Below are 27,011 nucleotides of genomic sequence, written 5' to 3'. Positions count from 1 at the left end.
TACACCATTTCTCTGCCGGGAAGAACAAATACACAGAGAGAGAGTGTATTGTGCACTGATATCGAGCAATGTATTGGGTTACGGCAAAAAACGTCGTCGTTTCAGTTCCCCGTTGGCGTTCACTGTCCCTTTTCCTCCGTCCACCACTTCGCCGGCGTTTCTTATCTTTCTCTCCACATACTCTGTAAGTTCTTTCATTTTCTTGCGTAAAGTTTTAAGCTTTTTATGTATTTGTATCTTGGTGTGGAGAAAATGTCACTAGTTGTGGGGTTAGTTAAGGGTGGGGTGGACAAGAATTTGTTATGTTGTTTGAAAAAGATGGGGTTTTTCTTCTTGCATAAAGTTGAAAGCTTTTTATGTATTTGTTTCTTGGTGTGGAGAAAAGGGCAGTAATTGTTGGGTTAGTTAAGGGTGGGGTGGTTTGTGGAAGCTCAGAAGGCAAGAATTTGTTATCTTGTTTGAAAAAGATGTGATATTTCTTCTTGCATAAAGTTGAAAGCTTTTTATGTATTTGTTTCTGGGTGTGGAGAAAGTGTCACTAATTGTGGGGTTAGTTAAGGGTGGGGTGGTTTGTGGAAGCCCAGAAGACAAGAATTTGTAATCTTGTTTGAAAAAGATGGGATTTTTCTACTTGCATAAAGTTGAAAGATTTTTATGTATTTGTTTCTTGGTGTGGAGAAAAGGTCAGTAATTGTTGGGTTAGTTAAGGGTGGGGTGGTTTGTGGAAGCTCAAGAGGCAATAATTTGTTATCTTGTTTAAAAAAGATGGGATTTTTCTTCTTGCATAAAGTTGAAAGCTTTTTATGTATTTGTTTCTGGGTGTGGAGAAAAGGTGACTTATTGATGGGTTAGTTAAATTTTTGCCTTTAGTCTTAGATGCTGGATGCATAAATGAGGGTAACACCATTTTAATTTTTTGATCTACCAACTAGTACCCTTTTTTATTAGGTAGGTGTTTTGTGAGGATGTGGGTGGTGGTGGTGTGAGACTGTATCATGGATTTCGAGAGGAGGGACTCATTGCTTTGTGAAGTTGAAAGAGGATCCAAATGCAGTAAGATCATCAATAATAGGAACCGAATGCAGTATATCTTTTTTGAAATTGATTGTGCTTTTGAGTACAAGATACAGGGATACAGAGGTTCTGAACAGAGGTTCCACAAGGTTGATGTTTTCAATCTTTAGTACCTGAAAATTCACTTCTGTAATTGGAAGTGAGAAAGTTAATTGAATTCACTGTCATTCTTTATTTCAAATTGTTGGATTTCACTGTTAAAATTGACACATAGTCATGCTACTTTCTTTTTTGATGAAGTAATAAATTTCATTAGAAAAGGGCAAAAGCTTGCCTGTATACAACAAGTATACCTAAAATAGAAAACCTTACAATAGGACATGTTTTTTTTTACAAATAACACCCACTCATCTATACATGTAGGAGAATCCTATGGGTGCACCAAAAAGAAATAAGAGAAAACAAGCTATTCTTCAAGTAAACAAAGTCTTTCTCTACTCCCTCAGAAACTCCTCTATTCCTCTCTCGCTATGTGATCCACATAAATGCTAGAGGTGCAACATCTCATGCCTTGTAGGATTCTTAGGATCGTTGTAAGTATTTTTTTTCTCTTCTTTTGTTCCCTTCTGTTTGCAGGTCACCAACATATCCCTAATGCTGCAGAGTACAACATTACCATTTTCAAAAAATAAAATATAATATTGTTTCTTTCACAGTGCTCACCATCACTTACTCAAGGATGAACCATCCAGAATTCCCACCATAAACAAGAAGCTATCCGACAATGTAGATGAAGGTGATTCATCTTCACCTAATTCTTTGCATATGAAACACCAACTGGCATTAGTTATCTTTCTCTTCCTCAAATTCTCCACTGTCAGGATCACTCACCTCGTAGCTAGTCAAGTAAAAAAACATACCTTTCTTAGTTCCGATATATGTGGAAAATCACCTACTCATGCTACTTTCATGTCAGGGTGACTAGTTCTGCCCAAGCTTCCACCTTTTTCTACTTCAGACCAATTGAGCTTTCTGGAGTTTAGATAGATCATAAGCATGAATGAAGGATAAACTATATTTGGCCTCCGCCTCGCGCCAATGCTGCTTCCACCCTTTTTTCAAAAGTTATAGTACTATTGGAATCGGTGAACATTTTTGGTGGATTATTACAATAGTATGGTGTTGTATGTGGCACCTTTCTTGCCCAAGCATAAATTAAATTTGTTACTTTCTAAATTAAGAAGAAGTACAGGTGGATGACGAGGCACAATTATGGAAGTACTAGCAAAAAGTTATGTATGTAGATCATCTGTTCGATTTGTCCGAGTGAACTAGTTTTTATACATTAGCTCCCATATAGACACACGTGATGTAGGAGCTGCAAGATGGATTGTCCATCAAATGATAGGTTAGAAAGATGGGCTCATATTAAATGTTAGTTCACAAGCTACCTAAATGAGTTGTGCTTGAATAGGTGATTCATTTTCAAAAAGTTCACGCAGGAGTAGTAATACAACCCTTTCCTATCCGCTAGCTTGGTGATCTACTTAATCTCATTTTTCCATTAACTGTAAATGAGCTGTCTCATACTAAGAATTTAAAGCTCTCTCCAATTTGAATTTTTTTTTATCTACCAGAAACCCTTAGTTCTCCTATTTGACGAGGCTATCAAACAGTAGCAGCTGATGTGATTCCATACTTGATGCATTACTTTTGTATAAGGGTGACTTTATAATCTTTGTTGTCTAAAAAAGGGAAAATAAGATAAGTATCACTCGCTGAGTAGTCTCTCACCATTGCTTTATTCCTTCCATGTACACCATTTCTTTGTGAATGCTATATATGCTTTTTGTTGTGAAGTAACAGCCAGTTTCAGGTTCTCCTTGAGGCACCGTGTTAGCAAAGATTTGACTATACTCGATTTGAGGCTCAATGGTGCATTACAAGATAAGATAAATAAATGGGAAACTTACATAAATATACGATAGTAAAAAATTTACCATTTATAGCAATAACATATTTTTTTTTTCACTTGATCACTTTGAATACATTTATAATACATATTAAAAAGATAATTTATTATTCACATATAATACAAGTTTATTGATGAATAATACATTTATCGCACATTTTAATACACTTATAATACAACGATTCTTACCGAACAAGCATAATATATTTTTGAAAACAATTCTAATACATATATATTGCATACATAATTCACTTTCAATACATATTGAAGGTTTAACATAGTGTTGCTATATGTGGAAATAAATAAAAAGTATCGCTAAAATCAGTAATCATTTATCAAAAGGTATCAATCCAAGTAATTTTTCCATAAATAAATAGATGAATTATATAAGAAGCGAATGGCTCTCTCTTCTAATATAATCAATTTCCTCCACAATAAGACAACGTTTGATAGATTATCTAATCCCTTGCATTCCTAGTTACTAGCGGGGCAAGGGGCGTAGCTAGAGCTAGTCAGACACCCTTTTTTGGAAAATTAAGTTGTATATATTTGTCAAATTCTACATTTAAAGGATATATATTTAAAGTTGGATACCCTTAACAAAAGTTATGCTTTTGGCGTAGTGGTAATAGGTGTCCATTTAAATGAAGAAGTTCCGGGTTCGAACCCAAAATAGTATAATATTTTTTGTTTTATTTTAACAGCCACACACCTTTATTCTTGGACACCTTAATAAAAATTTTGGCTCCGCCACTGGGCGGGGGTTTGGTTTATTAACTGAAAACTTGCTCTTTCAGCCATGGAATGAGGAGCTTTCTCTTTCGTATTTATAATTTCTGGAACTCTCATACCTGATGGTTTTGATACTGTCTTGTTTGGGCTTGATGCACTATTAAAGCCTGCATATTTCATATTTTGGACAAGTTGTAGAATGTTTCTTGAAACTGCATCGAGGTCTTTATATCAGTTTGAGGCTGAATCATTGATAGCTACTGCACCTGTGATGTTCTTTAAATGGTTTATGGAAAGATAAAGCTTTGAGGACTGAATAGATAGAAATAGAAGGCTTTAAGGTGTAAAGAGGATCAGAGTTTTTCTTGTATATTTGATAGTTAACTCAGAATTCTTAAATAGAGTTCCTTTTAATCATTCTAAGTTTCGGGATTAGATAATATGTGCTTCTTTTGGTTAAATTATCTTATATATCCCTCGTATCAACTACTGATGACAAATTTCTGAATCCAAATAATTTTGTTTGCAATTTCTGTCACCCGCTGAGTGTCAGGTGCCGAGAGCAGATACGTTGCGTGAAGGAGCGGAAGTTTTTTGCCACAACGGCAAAAAAACTCAAACAACCAAAAAGTATTCCAGAGGAAAAAGACTATGTTAATATTATGTGGTGGAAAGAGGTTGTCTACATTTCTCTTTATGACTGAGTTGGTTTATTGCAGAATTTAAATATGTGATTCTTTTCCTTTTTTTAACAAGTGTAAACAATTGTTTAATTAGTTTATATTGTTGTGCCACCATGATTTTATGTTTTAGAGAATGGAATTCTTGAGAAAGCCTTCTTCCGCTCTTCTGGCTAAGAGGCTTACATATTGTAACTTGCTGGGTGTGGATCCGAGTTTGAGAAATGGAAGGTTAGTTCTTTCATGCTGTCCTTACCATTTCAAAAGGAAAAAAAAAGAGAAGGGTTCTGGGAGAGTTTCTTTGTTTTTCTCCATAAACTCAACTACAGGTTTTAATTTGTAAATCTACATGAATAGATTTTCTGTATTTCTTAGTTTATTCTATGAGAATATAGGAGAAAAATATTATTGCATTGTGTTGTATTCAAATTATTACAGGAGAGAGACCCTATTTAAAGACACCACCGTACAATCCTTTACCAAGTAGGATGCTATTTACCACTTCTATTCCTATTCTCATTCTTATTCCTATTTAAGTAGGATCGCATATACCTATTCCTATTCTAACATATTCCTATATAGATTGGAATCTGAAGCTCCGCTGAGAAAAGTTTTAAACTTTCTTTGAGATCTCCTTGTCTTTCCTCGTTGATATTCTTGTTGTTTGCACATTCTTGGTTTAATTTCCTCATATAGATATAATCTTGTCAGGAATGAGTTGTTGAGTTGTGAAAATGCAAACTCCAATATCTAGGTATTTCAATTTTTTCATGCTGAATTTTCTGCCTATAATCATATGGACATAAATATATTAAGAGAAAAATAATGAAAACACCCTTGAACTTGGTGTAAATTATTAGTTCCATACGAACTGTTGACAGCCTTAAAAAACACCCCTTTTCTTGACTAACTAAACATAGATACACCCCCGATATACAACATAGTAAGAAGTCTCAAACTCTTGTAAGAGTATAAGACTCTCAAGTCTTAATAAAAGCCCAAGAGAATTGTTGAAAACACTCTAAAGTTGGCAAAAATTTAGGGATGTATTTCACTTATGTTGCAAAATGGGGGGTGTATTTAATTCACTTAGTCAAGTAAAGGGGAGTTTTTAAGACTATCAATAGTTCAGGAATGGAATTAATAGTTCACGCCGTGTTTAAGGGTGTTTTCAATACTTCTATAATATATTAATAAAATACGCGCTGAATGATGATTGACAAGCTTTGCAAATTGCGAAAACCCATAATGATGTTCTTTGATTTTTGACACGGTTTAGGAAACCTTGTTTAAAAGCAAAATGAATCCAGGTTGCAACAAATTCGTCCAAAAAACAATTGTAGGGTACAGTTCAAGTTTGACCTTATCAAGAAGCAAAAAAAAGTTATGTACAGAGTTCTAACTGTCAGGTCTACACACAGAAATGTAAAAGTGTACACGTGTAATATACATATGCTTATGTCTCCTTGCGTCTTTGTCTATCTATTACTTGTCTCATATTGCTTAAGTTTCTTACCGAAGTCTACCTTTGTAAATTTATCATATGCTTGTGTCGCTTTGTGTTTTTGTCTGTCTGTTACTGAAGTTTTTTACCAAAGGTTACCTTTGTTAATTTATCAGTCTTAAAGAGGGAACACTTAACTCGGAGATGTTGCAGTTCAAGTCAAAATTTCCACGTGAAGTTTTGCTCTGTAGAGTATGCTTTTACCCCTTTCATCTACCCTTCTTTTAAAGTCACACATCAGTTCCTTAATTAACGAGGCCTGCTGTGATCAAAATCAATGAAGAGTGCTTCTTGTTCTTCTTTGACTTTCCAGGTAGGTGATTTTTATGAAGCTATTGGATTCGATGCTTGTATTCTTGTGGAATATGCTGGTTTAAATCCATTTGGTGGCCTGCACTCAGATAGTATACCAAAAGCTGGTTGTCCAGTTGTGGTACTGTTTTCATTTTCTTCTTATATTTATATTTTTTCAATTTTTATTTTCCGTTCAAAAGGTTTTTATATAACATGGATTGCATATTTTGCATGAATGCTAATGTAGGGTTCAGAACCGATTACTCTTGTGAATCAGATTTGTGACCATGTAGAAACCAAGCTTGAGACTGGATTTGTTTCTTTACCTCTTTTAACAGGGTGAAGAAGCTTTTAGTTATGTCTAAGCTGTTAATATGCCAATGAAATGGGGGATCATTTGATTTTCTCATTTTATTTCCTTCCTTTTACTTTTTTTTTAATACTTTCAAGCCTAACTGGTTCCTTCTTTTGAAGCTCGTGGAGTGAAAATACCTTTGACTGCCTTATTTCCTTGAATTGGTTCCATATCAATATAAAATAAAATTTCTGCACTTCTATTCCGTCATCCTCCTGCACAATTATACCCGAGAAACTGCCAGCAGAGTATGCTGAGTTTTCTGATGTCCCTAAGTTGTCTTTTCAAGATAAATTTATGGTATCTATTAGATTTTATTCCGTCTTTCTCATGTAAACTGTGTTACTTTTTTTTTTTTTTTGCAGAATCTAAGACAGACGCTTGATGATCTCACACGTAATGGTTTCTCTGTGGTTAGTGCCATCCCCAAACTGTCAGTTGGAACTTTCATTCCCTTTTGTTGGATAAGTTCTTATATATTTCTTATACATGAGTGCTGAAGTGGAAAATTAAATTGGTATGCTAATGAACTTGTCAGAGTTGGCTTTTTCTCTTAAAGAATTAAATTGATGTCTTTTGTGAGTGACGTTATGGTCTGATTAATGTCTTGAAGTGCTGATTTCTTATGATGTTCTTTCAACCATTTGACTTGATATCTTCCTACTTCCCTCCTACTTTTTTTCCACATATAGCTTCAAGTGCCTCTCTGTCCTCACTTCCTTTTAGTCATGCACAAAACAGATTTAGTAATTTGTACAGCTGTGTAATGTTTGCATTTGTAGTGCGTCGTGGAGGAAGTTCAGGGTCCAACTCAAGCTCGTGCTCGTAAGAGTCGATTTATATCAGGGTAATTACTTATAAATAGCTCAAGATTTCTTACAAGTACAATTTTACTTGTGGGTGCTATTATACAGTTTTTATTTGTATCACTTGGATTTTTTCATGTCAGTTGAATCTACTAATGTCTGCTAAGATGCAAAAATATTAGTTGTGAGAAATGAGTAAAGCTTTTCAGCATGCTAGCATAACCAAAATATCTTACATATTCGTAAGATCTACATCACTGACGTTTTTATGCTCTTAGAAAGGATGCTGAATGATCCTAATCTGTGGCGCCTTACACTTGGATTGGTCTCAATATTTTAGGCATGCACATCCAGGCAGTCCCTATGTTTTTGGCCTTGTTGGAGATGATCAAGATCTTGATTTTCCAGAACCAATGCCTGTTGTTGGTATGACGGAGAAAATTTTTCTTGCATAAATTGGTTTCTCTTGCTATTTAGTTTTAAAGCTAAATAATTGCTGCCCATGCATGGTACCAATGTTTATTTATGTAAATAATTTTCCAAGCCTGACTTCTTACTTTTTTCAGTACTCATAATGCTGACCTTGTGTTTATCAATATTTTCCCACCAAATGCACTGTCCAGGTTTGAACCTCTGTCATGACTGCTTGACCACTTATTCTCCGGCTAAAAGCCAGAATATGGCAAGCAACTAATCTCTCCAAGCTAATTTGGGTAGACTATTTTTTTAATCAAGTAAAACTATTCTCATTCATAAACATGACCAAAATGGCCTATACAGAGGTTATATGAAAAGATATGATACCCTGCAAACTCCGCCCAATTTACTATTCTACAAAGAACTTTCTGTTTACACCAAAAGAAAATAAGAGAGCGGAGACTACTCCTCAACTGCAAGAAACTTGACTCTACACCATCAAAAGCTCTCCTATTTATCTCTCTCCAAACAACCCACATTAATGCAATTAGAACCACGGTCAAAGTCCTTTGGCTCGTCCTCCTCTCGCTCGTCCAACTGAGCATCCAAATCTTTCACGGTTCTTGGTATTATCCAAGGAGTGAGAAACCATCTAAACATATCCCACCATAACCTTATGGTAAGCCCGCAATAATGAAGAAGGTGATCCAGATCCTTGCCCGCCTCGTTGCGCATGTAAGACCAATTGAAGCAGACAAGCTTCTGCTTTCTAAGATATTCCATTGTCAAAATAACCCCTCTAGTGGCTAGCCAAGTAAAAATAGAAACCCTCCTAGGCAGACATGAATCATCACTATCTGTTCCTCTCTATTTAGACCCATTTCATTCCAAGATTTTATAATTCAGAACTTTCCTATGCTAAAAGTCCTATTTCTACTGACTAGTGACTGCTCCCTTGATCACTTAAGTAGCAAACAGTTTTTTTGTTCATTAGCACCTCATATTTATTAGTTATGAAAGATTAAGCAATTTCACTTGCAAATCACAAACTAAGATTCTTATTTGGTGGGTACAGGAATATCCCGTTCAGCGAAGGGGTATTGCATTATCTCTGTTTACGAGACTATGAAGACTTACTCTGTGGAAGATGGCCTAACTGAAGAAGCCGTAGTCACCAAACTTCGTACTTGTCGATGCCATCATTTTTTTTTGCATAATTCATTGAAGAACAATTCCTCAGGTCTGCAGACTGCTCTTTTGTTTTTACTGTTGCTTATTAGGGAGTTAAGTAGCTCGGCTAAGGGACCTAATACCCACATACTCTGCCATTCTAGTTATAGTTGCATATATTTGTTTGGATGTATGTAGGTGAAGTTAAATTTGAGATAGAGACCAATTCGCCGTGTCTTTGTAGGAGAACAATTTGGTTTGAAAGCATAAAGTATGATCCCAATGGCTTTTTGAAATCTAGAACGTTTGGATAGAGGCCCATCTGTGCTCATGGAAAGTAGTACAATAAAATACTACTTTTGATCCGTATAAGATACAAAGTTCCACCTGAATGAACTTGTCAAAAAAAATAAGAAGTCTCACCGGAATGACATGACAAGATGTCCACCCTTTATAGGTTACATCATTTCATGTACAACAACTGGAATCATCATACAAAGAATAGTCTGTTTATTACAAATCTTCATGAGGATCAATACAATACACTTCACAGTTGGTTTCATATTTTCTGAAGTTGTTAGGAACGATCCAGATCAGGGGAATGGTATGAATGAATTGAGAGAGGCCGTAATCTTATCAGAACAACAATGTTCAAGAGTAAGACAATGAGGTGGCTGTGTGACACACTAAAGGAAACATCGTAGGTGAAGTGGCCGGTACGTTACAATCATTAACATTCAAGGCAGGGGGACATGAATTATTATTGTCCCTGAGATGACATTTAATACAGGTTAGATGGAGAATGCCTTAAAAGATTGATAAGTCAATTAAATAAGGGTGTCAACCAGAAATCCAGAACCAAGACCATTTAAGACAACATATTCAGGGCTCTTATATTCGGATTCTGTCCTGATGGGCCTCAAGACAGATGGGAGCTGCGAAGTCCAGGCATGGGGAGATCCTTTATATTGAGAGTGAACAATCACACAGCGAGCTTGGTTGGAAAATTGTCAACAACAACCTTTGACGTCCCAATCCTGTTGGAAATTCGCAGATGGGTGAGTAGCATATGGAAGCAGATACATATAAATATTTTTGAGATGGGTTACAATAGCTTCTAGTTTCTCGTCAAAGCTATCAGCGACAACAACCACAACTTATCCAGTATAATTCCACAAGTAGGGTTTACAAGTGGGGTCTGGAGAAGGTCGAATGTACTTAGACCTAACCCCTACCTTTGTGGGGTAGATAGGCTGTTTCGGATAGATCTTCGGCTCAAAAGAAATGTTTCTGAAGCAAGATTGTATGAATAATATAACAAAATAGCAAGATACAAAATAAATGAGGCAATAGGTAGATATACATATTGACGAAAAAGAGACTACGTGACTATTAAATAATCCCTACCTCTCCTCGAAGCTATTGATGGTCCATATTCTAGAAGGAACCTGGTTCCTGATGAATTTCAAGATTTTCTTTCACTGGTGGAGCCACTGTTGTCAAAGGTGTGCGTAGAGGCATAATATTGGAGATCCGATATAAGTGGACGTATTGGTCAGAGTTTCGATGGGAGCGGAGAAGAATGAAAGAAGTATAAGCCAAATGATAACAGAAGAATCCTACAGTCGGGATGAGCTCAATTCAAAAAGTCGGGACACTGCACGTGGTGAGCAGCAGGGAAGCATAAGGATTTAATTATAACTAACATGACCTAACACGTGGACATGAGCTATCCTTTTCTAGAGGCCCTGGGAAAGCAGAGGGGAAAAAGGTTTGCCCCGGTCATTTTGCTCAAAATCTGCTGGAATAATGAACCAAAAGAAGCCCTTCCTCTATAAAAGTCTAATCCACTAATCGAAGAAGTGTCTGCTAATACTACGACATAAAGCAGTCAAACGATTAAAGGGATTCTTGCGAGGCATATAGTTCATAGTTCTTGGAGAACTCAGAAGAAAAAGATGGGTAACAAGTTGAAGAAAACCAGTATGTGTTTACTTCTGCGGACCAAGCAATTGTACTTGTGCATGAAAAAGAAAAGCATGGAGTGTTCACTTGAATAAAGTTAATGATTAGAGGAATCTCTCTGATGAAATTTTACCAAGATATCCCTCTTTATGGAATATGAAGAGATTGCAAAACATAGAGAAGAAGCACGGAGACAAAGATCCAGAGCTTTATGGTTGAAGTTGTGAGTACAAAATACAAGCTATTTTCATAGAGCAGCCTATGCCACAGAAGGTATAACAACATTGATCAATTGCAAGTGGAAGGGGTACTGACAAGAGATCCAAAGATTATTAAAGAAGAGATAGTGTCTTTCTACCCGAACCTCTACACATAAACAAAGGAGTGGAGGCCTCAAGGTGGTATGAGATATTGGCCCAGGATAAGAGTTTAGGATAATGAGATGCTTCAAAACTCATTTTTCCCACAAGAGATATGGGATAGGGAAGCAGTGAAGTATGTTGCAGGGGATAAAGTCCCAAGGTCTGCTGGTTACTCTGACATTTCTTTATTTGGTGCTAGGAGGTGGCAAGAAATATGTCATAGCTGCTGTACAGAATTTCTATGAGCAATGCATATTTGGAAAATGCTTCAATGCAACTTTGGTAGCCATGATCCCCAACTAAGTTGGTGCCAAAGAACTAAAAACTACAGACCCATCAGGCTAGTCAGGAGTATTTACAAAATTATTTCAGAAGTGTTTTTTTTTTTGAGGAGGTAGAACTGTTGAATGAGAGGCTTAAGAAAGTGGTGGCGAGGTTGATAGATGCACAACAAATAACCTTTATATAAGGATTACAATGATGGATGCAACACTAATTGCTAATCAATGTGTAGACTCGCAGAAACAAGACTCCTGGTATTCAGTGAAGAAGATGAGTTTTGGAGAGAGGTTGATTAGGCAGATCAAATATTGCATTAGTATAGCCAGATTTTCTGTTTTTGTTAAATGCAATTCAACAGGGTTCTTTCTTTCCATGAGAGGAATTAGGCAGGGGGATCCACTGTCCCCATTTATTTAACTGTAGCAATGTAGGGTCTGATGATATGATATAGAGGGCACAGAAAAACAACTGGATTAGGGGCTTCAAGGTTAATCAATGGGCGACTGTTACGTGGAAATATCTCACCTAAATATGTTGATGACACTCTGATTTTCTGTGGTCCAGATAGAGGCCTATGAAAGCTATTGAGAGTAATTTTTGTACTCCTTGAATCTATTTCTGGACAAAAGATCAACCTTAACTGAACAAAAGTCTTGTTTACCTAATGAATGGTTCCGAGATGTTATGTCCACTTACATGCTGTCCTTGTTCCTAATCTTGTAATTGTGGTCAACAAGATTGATGCTCTAGGAAGAAACTTTCTTTGGGAAGGCAATAGTGATAAAAAGACGATCCTCCTAATAAAATGGAGCAACCTGCCACCAATGTTTCCAAAGCTAATTTTTGGGAAGTTCTAGGGTGGGGTGTACCAAAAAATGCTCCGGGGTGAAAATGAAAGGCGTAGATCCATAGGGCTATGCCTAGAATTTAAGTTGTAAGTCGCGGTCGTAAAAGCATCCGCCTTGGGTGTTAAATTTCATTTTTGTTGCCTTAAAAGTGTTTTTTCTATAGGTCATGATTTTATTATTGGTGTAATGATATTTGTAATTTTAAGCTATCATGTTTTCATGTTGTAGTGACTTTTCCTAAAATATGCTGATAATGAAAGCAACTCTGATAGAAAATGTACTAGCACATATTTTTTTTGTTGATTATGCCTTGAATTGATATGGCAGAGATTCCATGACAGTATGTTCTAGGCAACTTTAAATCCATTTTTTTGTCATTTCTTTAACACTTTTTATCCTTCTCTTTCTTTGAAATATATAAACAAGATCAATGCAAATATTAGTTAGGGGTGAGAAGGACTAGTAGTTGTTGAAATCACTGTACATTGTGTACTTATTCCGTTCTTTAACTATTTTACTTTCTTCATATGGGTTTTGGGTTGAGTCAGGTCAATGATTTTTAGTTGAATTGTTATTTATCAATTTCTTTTTTAATTAAAATTGAGTTATCCACCGGGAAGTAAGTATTTTCAGGTTATATGATTTTTGTGTTTGTATACTCGAAAGTTCAGTTATTTTTGTGTTAGAAATGCTAGTTAAGTGATTTTTGTGAAAAAAGTGGTAGTTACCCTACCTTGTGATGACAATTAAATAAAGAAAGCAGAAAACATACATATACATTAAAGCGAACACATCATTTAGGTGTAGGTTTTCAAATCCAAAGAGAATTAAATTCCCTTGTCTGTATTAACTTTTTCAGTTTTTCTCCCAACATTCAATTATTGTAACAATTCCTATGATCTTCCTACATATAGGGAAGAAAATTAAAATCAACTACAGAAACCTACGGTAAAAAAAGTTAAATTTAGTCTTGAGTTCCTTTTCGAGCTTAGCTTCTTTCTCCAGATAAGTAGCACGCCTATCTAGCAGACTAACAAACTCTCCAATGTTGCATGCTAATCTAGCATCTCGCATTTGCAACTCCAACCCTCTTATGTGGTGGCGTGCATCCTCTAGCTCCAAACAGATTTCGCGCATGCGACCATCATTGTGACCAGAATTCAAAGCCATTTCCGCTGTTAAATAATTGTTAAAAAAAGGAAAAATAATTAGTTATTAAAGTCAAACTTTTCTATACCACTTATCTCTATAAAACAACAATTAATTATAGATGATGATGATGTGTGTGTGTGTGTGTGTATATATATATACACCCTAGGATAACCCGCAACCACTACAACCTTTGCCCTTCGGGTGAGCACTTTGTGCGCACTTGGTAATCTCCCCCCCAAACTGTGTAATAACCTGCAAACCACATAGGGGATGTAACTGCACTAGGAAAGCCCTATGCGACACGCTCGACTAAGTAGGTATTGAGAGGGGATCGATCCCGGGTCATCCGTGTGGATAAACACCCTCCAAACCAACTGAGTCATCCCGAAGGACGTATCCACAGTTAATTAATCACACTAATTACACTAGGAAAAATAGAAAAGATGTAGTTGTCACACCTCTCTATAACAACTGAAAGAAGTAGCAACTGAGAGATTCAACTTTTATAGGAACAAATAATGTGAAGAAATATAAATAATGAAACTAACCTAATGAGGTGATGCTCAACTTTATGTAAAATGTGATGAAAATAAAATGTTAAGCACTTGGGTATTTATAGAGGTTTTGATTACCTTATTTCATATGAGTTATTAATTAAGCTACCAATTTTCAAGATCCAGAAGAAATGGAAAGAACTTAATTATTACTATCCTTTTTTTGAGAAGGTAACAATTGATTACCAAATTTCATATAAGTTATAAATTAAGCTACCAATTTTCAATATATGGAAGGAACTTAATTATTATTATCCTTTTTTTGAGAAGGTAACACTTGATTAACCAATTTCATATGAATACTAATTATGCTACCAACTTCAAGATACAAAAGAAATGGAACTTAATTATTATTATCCTTTTTTTGAGAAGGTAACACTACCTAATATTATTATCTGTTAGTTTAAATATATATATATATATATATATATATGTACATAGATATATATATATGTACATATATATGTACATATATATATACATATACATATATATATATATGTATACATATATGTATGTATACATATACATATATATATACATATACATATATGTATATGTATATATATATGGCCCCTCCCTCAAGTTGTCAGCGAAATTCATTTAGATACTCGAACTCCAATTTGTTCTAATTGAGGTACTAAATGGGTAAGTTTCATAGATGTCATATAAATATCAGTCTTTTTCACTTAAGTCAGTGAACTATATTTTTTAACACAAAAATCACAAGTTTTGCCCTTAGTAACCTAAAAATCATTTGCTGGAAAATCCAACTTCTGATGGTGTACTTTTTAAAAAATAATAAATACAAATTCAATTAAAAAACCAATCTGACCCAACCTCTATCCGATGTGTACTAGTCTCTTACTTTTTTTAATCGAATAATACAATATGCAAATGTTCTCTTAGGAAGCTCTACATTTCATCCCTTTCTCTCACCAAGTTCTCCTTAGACTTCGGCGATGAAGCTATTACCATGAGGCTACTTGGGTGTCTTACGAGTTTCAAACATTGTATTTATGCATTTGAGGTTTATGTTCCACGATTTATAAGATCAAAATCAAGCTTTGGTAGGTGATTTACCAGGTATTCAAAATGGCTAGCTCTTTTTTACTTTTGGTGTAAAGTGTGATGACCCGCAATGTTATCATGCCATGTAGGTGCCATGTGGCATAAAGTTATCCATGTGGAAGCCTTGCATAGGAAGAAAGCTAGTCCATACTGGAAGGTTCTAGAGACTTGGAGAAATCCCTTGGAAGGCCTTAGGATTCCATGGATTTGCATTGGAAGTCCTTGGAATCTTCTAGTTGTGTAGAGTATTCTAGAAATAACACTTATATGTAAATGTGTAGAGACTTGCAATTTTTACTTTGCATCTTAGCCCTTCGGTGTGTTGTATAAATAGAGAGATACTCATTTGTAACACAATTAAGCAAGAATCAGACAAATCTTCCAAGTCTTGAGCAATGCACAAACCCTCTTATGCAATTCTCTCATGTCTTTCCTAAATCCAACATTCCTTAGAGATCTAGTGTCAAAAAAGCGTACTTGAGCTTGCAAGATTCATTTTATGGCTCTAGCACTCCCGACATGAGACGTAAAAGCAAAGGAACGAGTTGTCGAGTGCCGCATGGTGTGTAAAAGTAAGAGTCTAAGTCCGTGACAAAAAAGACGTATTTAGAAGATCAGGTTTCTATAAGTGTTGTCTCATAGAAAAAATCATTGTGAGATTAAATGACAAAGGAAGAGGAGTACTATCAATTTGTTCGCTTTTGTAAGTAAGGATGATTCCTCGTTTTGAGTGGTGTTAATTTTATATCAATATACATACATGCTAGTGTCCTAAAACATTAACAATAACCTTTTAGGATAGGATAACACCCGGGGGGGGGGTATGAGCTAGAGATACATCGAGACGATAATAGGTAAAATGGAGAGTTTGATAAAAATAACTTGCATGAAGGACCACATTAGGTCATTGCCTTGCAACATGGATAAGTTGAAAGCATGAAAATCTCCATTTGTCATTTCATGTATGTTTCTTGCATTGGAGAATGGTTTCAGGGGAAATTCACTCCGAGAAGCAGTTTTATATTATGGGGAATTCTCCAAATCTCCTTATCTCTTTTCTGATAAAAGAAGAGGAATTTTTTTAGAATTTTCCCATAGGATAAAACTACTTCAACATCTTTTTGTAATTTTGGCATTCCGGGTGGTTGTTAAGTTGTTAACAATTTGGTTCTTCATATTTAATCAAGGAAGCAATTCAAGTTTATATGTGAATTAGCCTTCACTTAAATTTTGATAACCACATAGGATATGACTGGTTGGAAAAAACCTTGAAGAGTTTGTTGTGGACACTTCCTGAACATGCTCAATTTCTGTTTTAATTTTAGGTCTTCCATTGACTCAACCAATTTGTTTTGCTATCCAGTTCCAAAAAAAGAGGGAAGGAGAGGGGGGGGGGGGAGATTGGTATGTTTATTTGATCTAATATTGTGTTTTTGAGTCAACAATGATGTTTAGGCAGTTGCATGTAACTTTAGATTAGAAGGCAACACATCTGTTCTGAATTTACTCTATTTATATATGTATATGTTATTCAGTCCTTCATTTAGCTGGAGGGTCTCCTCACAGGAACATCGCGTTGGGGAGAGTTTGGTGAAGGTGGACTTTTGTGGGGAGAATGTAATGCTAGACAGCAGGAATGGTTGGATGGCAATCCTATCGATGAGCTTTTGTTCAAGGTTTGGCCTCACATTGTTTTATTGCTTGTGATCCTCATTACTAAAGTTACATGCAAAGTAATGGAAATTTCAGGTAAAAGAGCTTTATGGTCTCAATGATGACATTCCATTCAGAAATGTCACTGTTGTTTCAGAAAATAGGCCCCGTCCTTTACACCTTGGAACTGCCACACAAATTGGTAATGATTGTACTGTGTTTAATTCTGTTATATTCTGTCATTATGTGGTGTTGTCGCCCTAAGCTGAAACATCTGTTTCCTGGATTTGTTTCCTTTAGGTGCTATTCCAACCGAAGGGATTCCATGTTTGTTAAAGGTGTTGCTTCCTCCTCATTGCAGTGGTCTACCAGTCCTGTAAGTGAGCATTTTTTTACTGCAAACAATTGTCTGCCCTCACTGCATGGAGTTCTCTCTGTTTCTTTCTAGAACCCCAGCTCCTGTAAACCAGCAGTAATTGTTTTGTACCTGTGCTGCTATAGTTTTTGCTCCACCTAGCTGCCATTTCAATAATCCTTGTCGTAGCACAGAATTATCAAAAGATTTGGATCACTCGTCTTTACAGCAGCATTATACTATTGACTGTATTTGTTTTCCAGATATTGAGAACCTGTAGCTCCTTAAGAACTCATATGGTCATTAGAAAAACACAGTGTCGGTTAAGTAGATTTTGTACAAGCTATAAAAGAGCTGTCACCCCTAGGAAGCACAGACGAAAATGGGGTATTCCTTCTGATTTGGTTGCTTAATTTAAGACGTGGCTAATTTCACTCAGGCCTCATTATATCACTGTATTTCTCAACAACAACATACCTAGTGAAATTCGACAAGCGGGGTCTGCCCGTCTGGAGAGGGTAGTATGCACACAGGCCTTTCTCTGTATTTTCTATTTAGCATTTTCTTAGAAAAAAGTTTTTTTGTGGATAGCTTCCTCTTCTTTCAGCAGTTATGACCTTCTGAATACTGATTTTTGTTTCAATGCTACTTTGAAGTGATTATATAATCTTCCTGATAGTTCACTTATTTCTTTATGACATTTATCTATTTGTCTATCTTGTATCATTTTTTTTTCTTATTTTTACATTTGATGTTGTTCTGGTATTTGTTGTGTCCGTGATTATCTCTATCAGGTATATTAGGGATCTTCTTTTAAATCCACCAGCCTATGAGATTTCTTCAGACATTCAAGGTGAGAAATATATTGTAGATGTTCATGCATCCCTCACTTGTTCATGATGACAATCATTTTACTAACTACATCACATATTTGATCAACTTTAAGATCATATTGACAGCTTTAACTTTCTTGTTTTTGTCATATCATAGTGAGTGTAGTTTCATTATTTGGTTTCTTCCTTTTATTTTCGGTAAGGTAAATAATTTTATAAATAATGAGACAATCTCCTGTATACAAGTAGTATACCCAAAAGTAGACAAGAGGGAGTTGCTCAGATGGTAAGCACCCTTCACTTCCAGCTATAAGGTTGTGAGTTCAAGTCACCAACAGAGCAAAAAGGTGGGAGCTCCAAGTGAGGGGTAGAAAAAAAAGGTATACCCAAAAGTAGAGATTTACATCAAGTATGAATTTCTAATGAATGACGCCCAATATTCTGTACGAACTGAAACCTCATGTGTGCACCAAAAGATAACTAGGAATGAAAGTACTCCCTCCATTCCTTAATAACTTAAGCTTTGAGCCCTTTTTCATTTTTCAAATTAACTTACAATTTCAATTTTCAAAACTATTTTCAAAATATTCTTCCAATTTTACCCTTTAAGTTAGTATTGGAATTAGTTATTATAATTAATGTGTAGTTATTTTTGACAATAATTAACAAGGGTAAAAATGGAAAAGTATGTTCAATTTATGTCCTAACCTACTTTTCTTAAAGCTTAAGTTATTAAGTGTGTGTTGTAATTCTCTATCCCCTGGAAAGCTTTCGTATTTCTTTCCTTCAACTGGATCCACATGAGTGCTAGTAGGGAAACATTGCAGGCTCTGTGACTTGTCTTCGCCCTTTTATCTTTGTATTTGATTTCTACTGGCTGTCTATATCCTCCAAATGCATCTTTGTATTGGATTTCTACTGGCTATCTAAATCCTTCAAATGCACTCAATATAGCACGATGCTTTTCTTCTTGATGGAGATCTGCTCTATGATTCAATTGATAAATTTTGGTCTTTCTGGTTCTTAATGGGCCTGTTACGAGCTCTATCACATCTAGGGCTGCAATCAGCTTGAGAGCGCTTGACTGCATTACCAGCAGTGGTCTGCTTGACAGAATTCTGCACCACGATTCAATTGATGAAGCACATCCTCCTGACTATTGATAGCCAATTATGAGGCATCACATTTTGTGTTGCATCCAAGCTAAGGCAGCTTGATTGCTGCTTAAGCTGGGTTGTCTCAAGTCAGTGCTTTCGGTTCAGCTCATTTAACTTTTGAGCATTAAATCGAGCTTACATACTTGGCTTTGGTGAGCCGATATCACCTATTAAGATTTCTATTAACATATATATGGTAAACAAGATATTTCTTTTTAATTTTTTTTGTTATTCTGGTCAAACAAAAACTGGATCATGGACATTGCATAGATATTCTCCTTACTGTTCTCTGTTAACGTCTCCTTCGTGCTCCCTACCACTCATTTTTAACCCCCTGCTCTCTATCTGTTTTTTATCTGTTTCATCCCTTTCCCGTCACTGCCACAGCCTATGCAAATATTACAACCCAAGCAATGACTATGACCACTGCCTTCTGTTCCACCTATAGCCTATGACCTCCAGACTGCCTTTTCATTTCATCTCATCTCGTCTTTTTTTTTTTGATGACAAGGGAAACCCCCAGTTGCTACCCTTTGGGTGCGCACAGGGTAAAACCCCAGCTCCTATGCAATAGCTCGCAAACCACATAGGAGAGGTAACCGCTTGCCTGGTGCGACGAGCTCGACCCAGAAGGCAAACCCTTGCTTTCGCTGACAAGGGGTTTCAAACTTGAGACCTCCAACATGGAAGTCCCAAGCTCAAACCACTGGGCCACACGGAAGGGTTCATCTCGTCTCTTTTTTAAACTACCAGGAAGCTCCGAGTTTAGGTCGTTTAGGACTGGTCTTTCTACAGCCCCAACCCTACCCTTTCTCTCACCTAAGTTGTGCGGACTCTTCACTTTTGATGCCTCACCCATGCCGGATTATCCAAAATACACTATTTTTGGCAAATCCGACACACACCTCTTGACATTTTTGAAGAGTCCGAGCAATATAGTCTCTCACACGTTGTTTAGGTGTAGACAATTGCAACACTTCAAATGATTCAGGCATTTGATCAGTAGTTCCTACTTTACTCACTCAAAGAATAATGTTCTTCTTTTCTCTTGCATTGGTGGACCTCGATTATGTGGTTTTCCAAGTACATTCTCTTAAAAGAAATTCTCAAAAAAATCTCAAAAATATGTTCTCTGTAAAGAGAGTTGTAATTAACTTTTGTTGTTTGTCATTCTTATCATGAGTTGATTCCATAATAATTATATTGTTTTTGCCTTCTTATCTCGTCTCTCTCTCTTTGTCTCTCTCTTTATTTCAGACTTCCTGTGCAAATAGCACAATTGTAACAAACTTCAGATCTAGTAAGATTTTGGGATTGTGAAAAATCATTTCTCTTATAAAGAATTACTTCCTTTATAGGCAGAAAGTCACTGTGTACAAGTGGACCAAGTAGTTTACAGGAAGTGGAGAACCTACATGAAAACGTGGTTCTCCCCAAAAGGATCCAATCATTTATGCTGATTAGGGCCTTATGTAGTGCACCAAAATTGAATGAACACAAAAATTGTCCTAATATGCACAAAAGTTATTGAAGATCATATTTTGCTGAAATTGTTCACTTATTTAGTTATATATATTTGAAGCAAACGTGTGGAGCATGTTTTTTTGTCTGTTCTCTACTAACAAATATCTTTTGCTACTATTTTGGAAATAAAAGTTGATGTCAATAAGAAGCTCCACGCTGTCACTGCCAGTGAAGTTAAGATCAAGTTGTAAGCTTTGAGATTTGATTGAGTTAGATGTATCCTAAAGCGCAAGGGGTTGGTGGACTTTGAGACAAAATGAGATGTTGAGAAAATGACTAATTTTTCCTAATTGGGGCAATGCCCAACTAGTTCATTAGGGATATGTCACGTTGGCAAACTTACTTTAGGGTTGCAATCTTTTTAGTGTGTCGAGAGCTTTGTTTGGAGAAAGTGTAGAGAATCTCTAGTAACAAATAAATCCTTATCTGCAAAAGACAAAGCTTTTAAGTATTGGAACGAAATTCGTCACATTGAGCTGAATTGAAAGATTCACTGAGCTGACTCAATTAGTATGGGATTGGGTAGTTGCTACTGTTTTCTTTTGCCACGAGGAGGAGGAGGGGGGGGGGCTGATTTTTTTGTGCCAAGCAATTTTTTGTAGTGTCATATATGGCTTATATGTCTTCCTTATTTCTTGTCTTCAGTGCTTATAACAAACACAATGAATTTTTCTTTACTAATATGTTTCATTTGTTTTTGCAGAGGCATGCAGACTTATGATGAGTGTCACATGTTCAATTCCTGATTTTACCTGTATTTCATCTGCAAAGGTTGCATTTCATTATTCAATTCATTGTCACTGCAAAACTTACCTATTCTGTTCATATGCTGTAACAATTTTTGCTTCTTAACTTTTTAAGTTGGGTTATGTTATTTTAGTATTATTTCTTGTCTGAAATAAGAGCCTACATTTTATTGCTGATGCCTAAAAACTCTGGGCTGAGATTTCAATGACTGGTTGATTCTCTCTTTTGTGTACCGACATTATTTTGTCTGAACTCATCACATGGTTCCTGTCCGTATGTCCATCTTTGTGATTCAGGTAAGATTGATTTGTCTTGTCGAATTTTTATCTCTGGAAACATCACTCTCTTGTAGTGACACAAAACAGTCATCACTCTTTTGTAGTGAGTGTTAACTCTTTGATAGGGCATATATTTTTCTGTAATAGCAGAGCTAACAGTCCTCACTAATTTTTGCACCTTATGCATCTTATGCCTTTTTAATGTTAACACCTTACTTCAATAAAAGAAGAAGAAATCATAAACAGATGATTGCTATGAATTTCTTTTATAAATTTCGACTTTTGGGAGATATATTAAGTCCATCGGTTCTATCTACTATTCTGAACTTTGTCATCAGTTTAGCAGCATTGCTACTTCTGTCTACTATTCATTCTATAGATAATTGGTTCTGGCATTATGTCATGTGTTTTGAGTTTCAAACCTTGTGGTAGGTAGGAAAACTACAGTTATATAAAAGAAGAATTCTCTTCCTCAAGCTGCTTTCCCTTCCCAAACAATTCTTAGCTTTCTGTGCTTCAGTTTGTAAGCATTACTGCTGCGCTTTTTGTTATCTATTTACAGCTGGTCAAGCTGCTTGAGTTGAGGGAGGCAAATCACGTTGAGTTCTGCAAAATAAAGAGCATGGTCGAAGAGATACTGCAGTTGTATAGAAATTCAGAGCTTCGTGCTATTGTAGAGTTACTGATGGATCCTACTTGGGTGGCAACTGGGTTGAAAGTTGATTTTGATACACTAGTAAGTGATGTTGGGGTTTTTATTCCACTTCCAATTACGAAGACTTCCTGTACAGTTAAATATTCAGTGGTGCATAAAGAGCAAGTATCTCGTGCAGTCCAGTTTAGGATAAGTGGACAGGAATCATTCAGCTTTTTTCTTTTTTTTAATCTTTTTTTTCCTTTTTCCTTTTCTTGAAAATGCTTTTGCATTGTATGCGCTTGGAGATCAAAGATGACGGTGTGGAGCTACTTTAACCGTCTAGCAAGAATGTATCTTGTTAATTGAATGATTCCTGTATAAGTTTTTAAATTTCTTCTACATTGTAAAAGCATGGCTACATTTTATACCTGGCGAGAACCTTTTTTCTCATAACTGGTGCTCAATAGAATGTATAGGCATGAAGATCATCAAAAGAGTTGAGAAAATACTAAATTGTGATACTTCTTTAGATGGACATACTCTTTTATAGCTTATACATGGGCTAACAACAATTAGAGGCGTGTAATAATCGTTCAGTACACTAGAATTATTAACTTTGTTGATCATATTTGGTTTCCTGGTGGTACGACACGTGCATATGCCTCTAGTTTTTTCTGCAATTCGTTCTTTCTTGTAGGGTTTATATTGATTTTAGTTTTCGCCTTTTTTAGTTTGATCGATGTGCCAGGTGCTCTTCGTATCTGCTCATGTATTGACTAATTTGACTTAGATTTGTTTTCGCCCAATTCTTTCAAACGGTGCTTTGATTGTAGATCTGATTAAGATTAACCCCTTGTTACTTCAGGTAAATGAATGTGGAAAGATTTCTTGTAGAATCAGTGAAATAATATCCGTACATGGTGAAAATGATCAAAAGATTAGTTCCTATCCTATCATCCCAAATGATTTCTTTGAAGATATGGAGTTGTTGTGGAAAGGCCGTGTCAAGAGGATCCATTTGGAGGAAGCATATGCAGAAGTAGAAAAGGCTGCGGATGCTTTATCTTTAGCCGTGAGTCTCTTTTCATCCCAAATAATAATTCCTATCCTATCACCCCGAATAATAATTCTAATAATTACAAGTTGTGCATCTGGTTCTTTAGTACTCTTCTGGATAGCTAAAATATAAATTGCTTTTTCTATATAGTCATGTATAATGCTTTGGCTGGTTGACTAACCAGATTGAGATTCTGAGTCTAAACAAATGATCTATAAAAATAATTTTTTGGAGAAGTAGTCATAATTGCTCCAGGCAAATAGATCTTGAATTATAGAATTTCGACCTATACTTTATAGAAGTAACCATGCAAGTCAGTTCCAAGATTAGCAGCCAAATCGAAAAAAAATAAATAAAGAAGAAAGAGACAAAAATCTCAAATTAATGAACTTAACAACCAATCTCCCAAATATTTAAGAGGTCTTCCATTCTGTTTCTAGATAACAGAAGATTTCCTACCTATTATTTCAAGAATAAGGGCCACGATGGCCCCACTTGGAGGAACTAAAGGGGAGATTTTGTATGCCCGTGAGCATGGAGCTGTATGGTTTAAGGGAAAGAGATTTGTACCAACTGTTTGGGCTGGAACCGCTGGAGAAGAACAAATTAAGCAACTCAGACCTGCTCTAGATTCAAAGGGGAAGAAGGTTGGAGAAGAATGGTTCACTACAATGAGGGTGGAAGATGCAATAGCTAGGTTCTTTGCTTACATTGAAGCCAATTTCTGATTCTTACATGGAAATACTTTCTTTGGTAAAAAATTGTTTGGATGTTTTTCGCAGGTATCACGAGGCAAGTGCTAAGGCAAAGTCAAGGGTCTTGGAATTGCTAAGGGGACTTTCTTCTGAATTACTATCTAAGATCAATATCCTTATCTTTGCATCTGTCTTGAATGTGATAGCAAAATCATTATTTTCTCATGTGAGGTTAGTGACAGAAACCTACTGCTTATCTGAAAACAGTTTCTTACCTTCCATAAGGATTACTACTTTTTTTCCCGCCTTTGGTGGGTGGGTGGCACTTGCGCAATTTCTGGTTTGTTGACTCAAACTGCCTAAGAGTGTATTCATCTTTTACATTTAATCTGCTTCCATTCCTTACATGTGTATTTGCAACTGGATCATGAATCTATATAATCTGGAAGGTTCCTTTTCAAAAATATGACATTGCACTGATGAACAACTTAATCGTTACTTCTCTACACCGAGAATCGTAGTGTCTGTAATAAGCCATAATAGAACTTTGTGACATCATAGCTATTTCATCTATTGCATGATATGGACATAATGAGCTTGTACCTCGTAGTTCTGAATTCTGTTAAGCTGATGCGCTAGTGAAGAATCAGGGGAAGTGGGAGGAGAAGGATAAGTCATTGTCTATCCTAACACAATGGTGCACAAAATTCAAAAGGGACGTAACTGGGTACTCTCATGTCTTTTAGAGAGACTTTGTTCCAGATGCTAAACTGTTGCTGTATTTTTTGGTTACACATGAAATACCATTGTGTTTCCAGGACCACATTACTTTGTAGAGAACGATGTTGCATTATTAAGAGTAGGGTTAGTGCCTGTTTAGTTGATATATAAAACTTATTACTTGTGTTAAGTCCCATGTTGGTTGAGAGAATGAGTTGGGGTTTCCTTATATGGTCTTGACAATCCTCCCCTCATGAGCAAGCATTTTAGGTTGAATTAGACCTAAAGTCTATTTCGTCATTGTGTCAGAGCCAAACCCATCAATCCATGCTGTTGTGTTTCTCATTGTCGATCCATTGTGTTATGTTATCCACTCTCCTATTTTTCCAGTCCCTAGGTGGGTGTCAAAGTCTTATGTTGGTTTTGGGCGATCTTCATGAGATAGCTTTTTGGGGTTGAGTTAAGCCCAAAGTCTATTTCTTCATGGTATCAGAGCCAAACCCATCAATCCTTGTTGTGTTTCTCATTGTAGAACCATTGTGTTATGTTATCCACTCTCCTATTTGTCCAGTCCCTAGGTGGTTGTCAAAGTCCTATGTTGGTTTTGGGCGATCTTCATGAGCTAGTTTTTTGGGGTTGAGTAAAAAGCAAACCTTTTAAGTCACATTAGATTTTCTCTAAATTACATGTGGAATTTAGCTCCAGGCTGCACCAAGGAACTAGTGAAAGCTAAGTTGTGCTAGCATGTGGTACTAGCTGGATCTATTTCATAGATTTGTAAAAACTTATTGGTGCATATGGAGTGAATTTTGGATATAGATGGGGCTTTCTTGAATTGTCTCTAGGAGTTCTGTTATATTCTGTCGGTTTTATATTGATATGTCATAAAATTTTCTCATCAGTGCCCAATAGCTAAAGCCTTTTCATTTTGAAGAATTGTATATGAATGTGTTCAGAGCTATTATTTTTCAATCACCTGTTTACTTTTCCCGTGATTTGAGCCCATAATCTTAATATTTATTTCTTTTCAGTGAAGGAAGAAGAAGAAATTGGATTTTCCCAACAATCACACAATTTAACAAATGTCAGGTAATCTTCAGGATATTTGCTTCTTTGACATTTTCTAAATATTAGTACCTCCACATTTTGGTATAGACTTAACACGTCACTCATCACCACCAAATGACTTTAAAAACTTCACTCAGAATTTGGTTGTGGGCCTTGTGGCGACTGGTGCACTAGTATCTGTTATATTTTCCTATGTGGAAGAACACAAGGAGAAAAATACAACAATATGCTCAATGTAATCCCAAAAGTGGGGTCTTAGGAGGGTAAGTTGTATGTAGACTACTTACCCTATCTTTATGGGTAAAGAAGTTGTTTTTGGATAGACCCTCTACTCTAAAAGAGAGGTTATTCGGAGAAGGGTTGCAAGAAGGAGAAAGTGACAATAAAATGTGAAGATACGAAACAACATGGAGCAACAAATAGCAAAAGAACACATTGAATAACAAGAAATTACGTGATTACTAGATACTAATACTATTAAAGAAGAGAAGACGAGGCTAGGCCCCCATCTCTCCCACCTAACGGGTAACAGTTGCTACGTACTATTCTATGCTAATCCTTGACGTTTACACCTTCCTATGTATGGGCATATCCTTAGTAAGTTGAAGTTGTCATGTATTGTCTAATCACTTTCCTCCGATTTTTTTTGACCTACCTCTATCTCTCTCAATTTCAATTACAACCAACCTCTCACACCTCCTAATTGGCTCATCCGCCACCTTCTCTTCACATGCTCGAATCGTCTCAGCTTCGCTTACCTTAGTTTGTCTGCTATGGAGTCCACTTCTATCTTGCCCCATATTAACTTCATTTCTTATCATTTCTGTCATGATTTGTCCACACAGGTGTTAGTGGAAAGCTTAGACGAGGAGAATGAGAGAAAAAAAGGAAAGGTATAAGACAACAAAGTAGGAAACAAAGCTAGCAGTCATGATGGCTAAATCAGAAGCTTTTGAGCACATGTATTAAGAACTCGAGGGCAAGAGTGGGGATGGAAAGTTGTATAGGCTTGCCAAGATGAGAAAGAAGAGGGATTGTGACCACGACTAAGTGAAGTGCATCAAAGACAAGAAGAGAGGTGACAAACATATTTCACTAGCTCTTGAATG

At 36.2% G+C, this 27,011-nt stretch overlaps 1 protein-coding gene across 4 annotated transcripts in view; it reads left to right on the top strand.

Annotated features, from left to right (window-relative positions):
- MSH1 (DNA mismatch repair protein MSH1) overlaps window positions 1-27,011 on the top strand; it is a 33,736-nt gene continuing 6,725 nt past the window's right edge. Inside the window, exons 1-20 of one of the 4 annotated variants that reach the window (XM_069288681.1) lie at window positions 1,591-1,607; window positions 1,731-1,810; window positions 4,272-4,395; window positions 4,532-4,629; window positions 6,019-6,094; window positions 6,216-6,335; window positions 6,917-6,964; window positions 7,334-7,398; window positions 7,698-7,783; window positions 8,850-9,014; window positions 16,745-16,854; window positions 16,928-17,033; window positions 17,132-17,207; window positions 17,981-18,039; window positions 21,404-21,471; window positions 22,288-22,461; window positions 23,228-23,434; window positions 23,860-24,116; window positions 24,202-24,345; window positions 25,866-25,923. In XM_069288681.1, the coding sequence (XP_069144782.1) occupies window positions 4,381-4,395; window positions 4,532-4,629; window positions 6,019-6,094; window positions 6,216-6,335; window positions 6,917-6,964; window positions 7,334-7,398; window positions 7,698-7,783; window positions 8,850-9,014; window positions 16,745-16,854; window positions 16,928-17,033; window positions 17,132-17,207; window positions 17,981-18,039; window positions 21,404-21,471; window positions 22,288-22,461; window positions 23,228-23,434; window positions 23,860-24,116; window positions 24,202-24,345; window positions 25,866-25,923 (1,932 nt within the window). In that variant the 5' untranslated portion in view covers window positions 1,591-1,607; window positions 1,731-1,810; window positions 4,272-4,380. Of the gene's footprint in view, window positions 185-1,590; window positions 1,608-1,730; window positions 1,811-4,271; window positions 4,396-4,531; window positions 4,630-5,114; window positions 5,153-6,018; window positions 6,095-6,215; window positions 6,336-6,916; window positions 6,965-7,333; window positions 7,399-7,639; window positions 7,784-8,849; window positions 9,015-16,744; window positions 16,855-16,927; window positions 17,034-17,131; window positions 17,208-17,980; window positions 18,040-21,403; window positions 21,472-22,287; window positions 22,462-23,227; window positions 23,435-23,859; window positions 24,117-24,201; window positions 24,346-25,865; window positions 25,924-27,011 lie in introns of those variants that run through there. The other 3 variants (NM_001346904.1, XM_026032701.2, XM_069288682.1) reach the window with 3 other exon arrangements.

This window comes from Solanum lycopersicum, chromosome 9, assembly GCF_036512215.1.
Source record: "Solanum lycopersicum chromosome 9, SLM_r2.1".
NCBI lineage: Eukaryota > Viridiplantae > Streptophyta > Magnoliopsida > Solanales > Solanaceae > Solanum > Solanum lycopersicum.
This window is presented reverse-complemented; position numbering and strand designations above follow the sequence as displayed.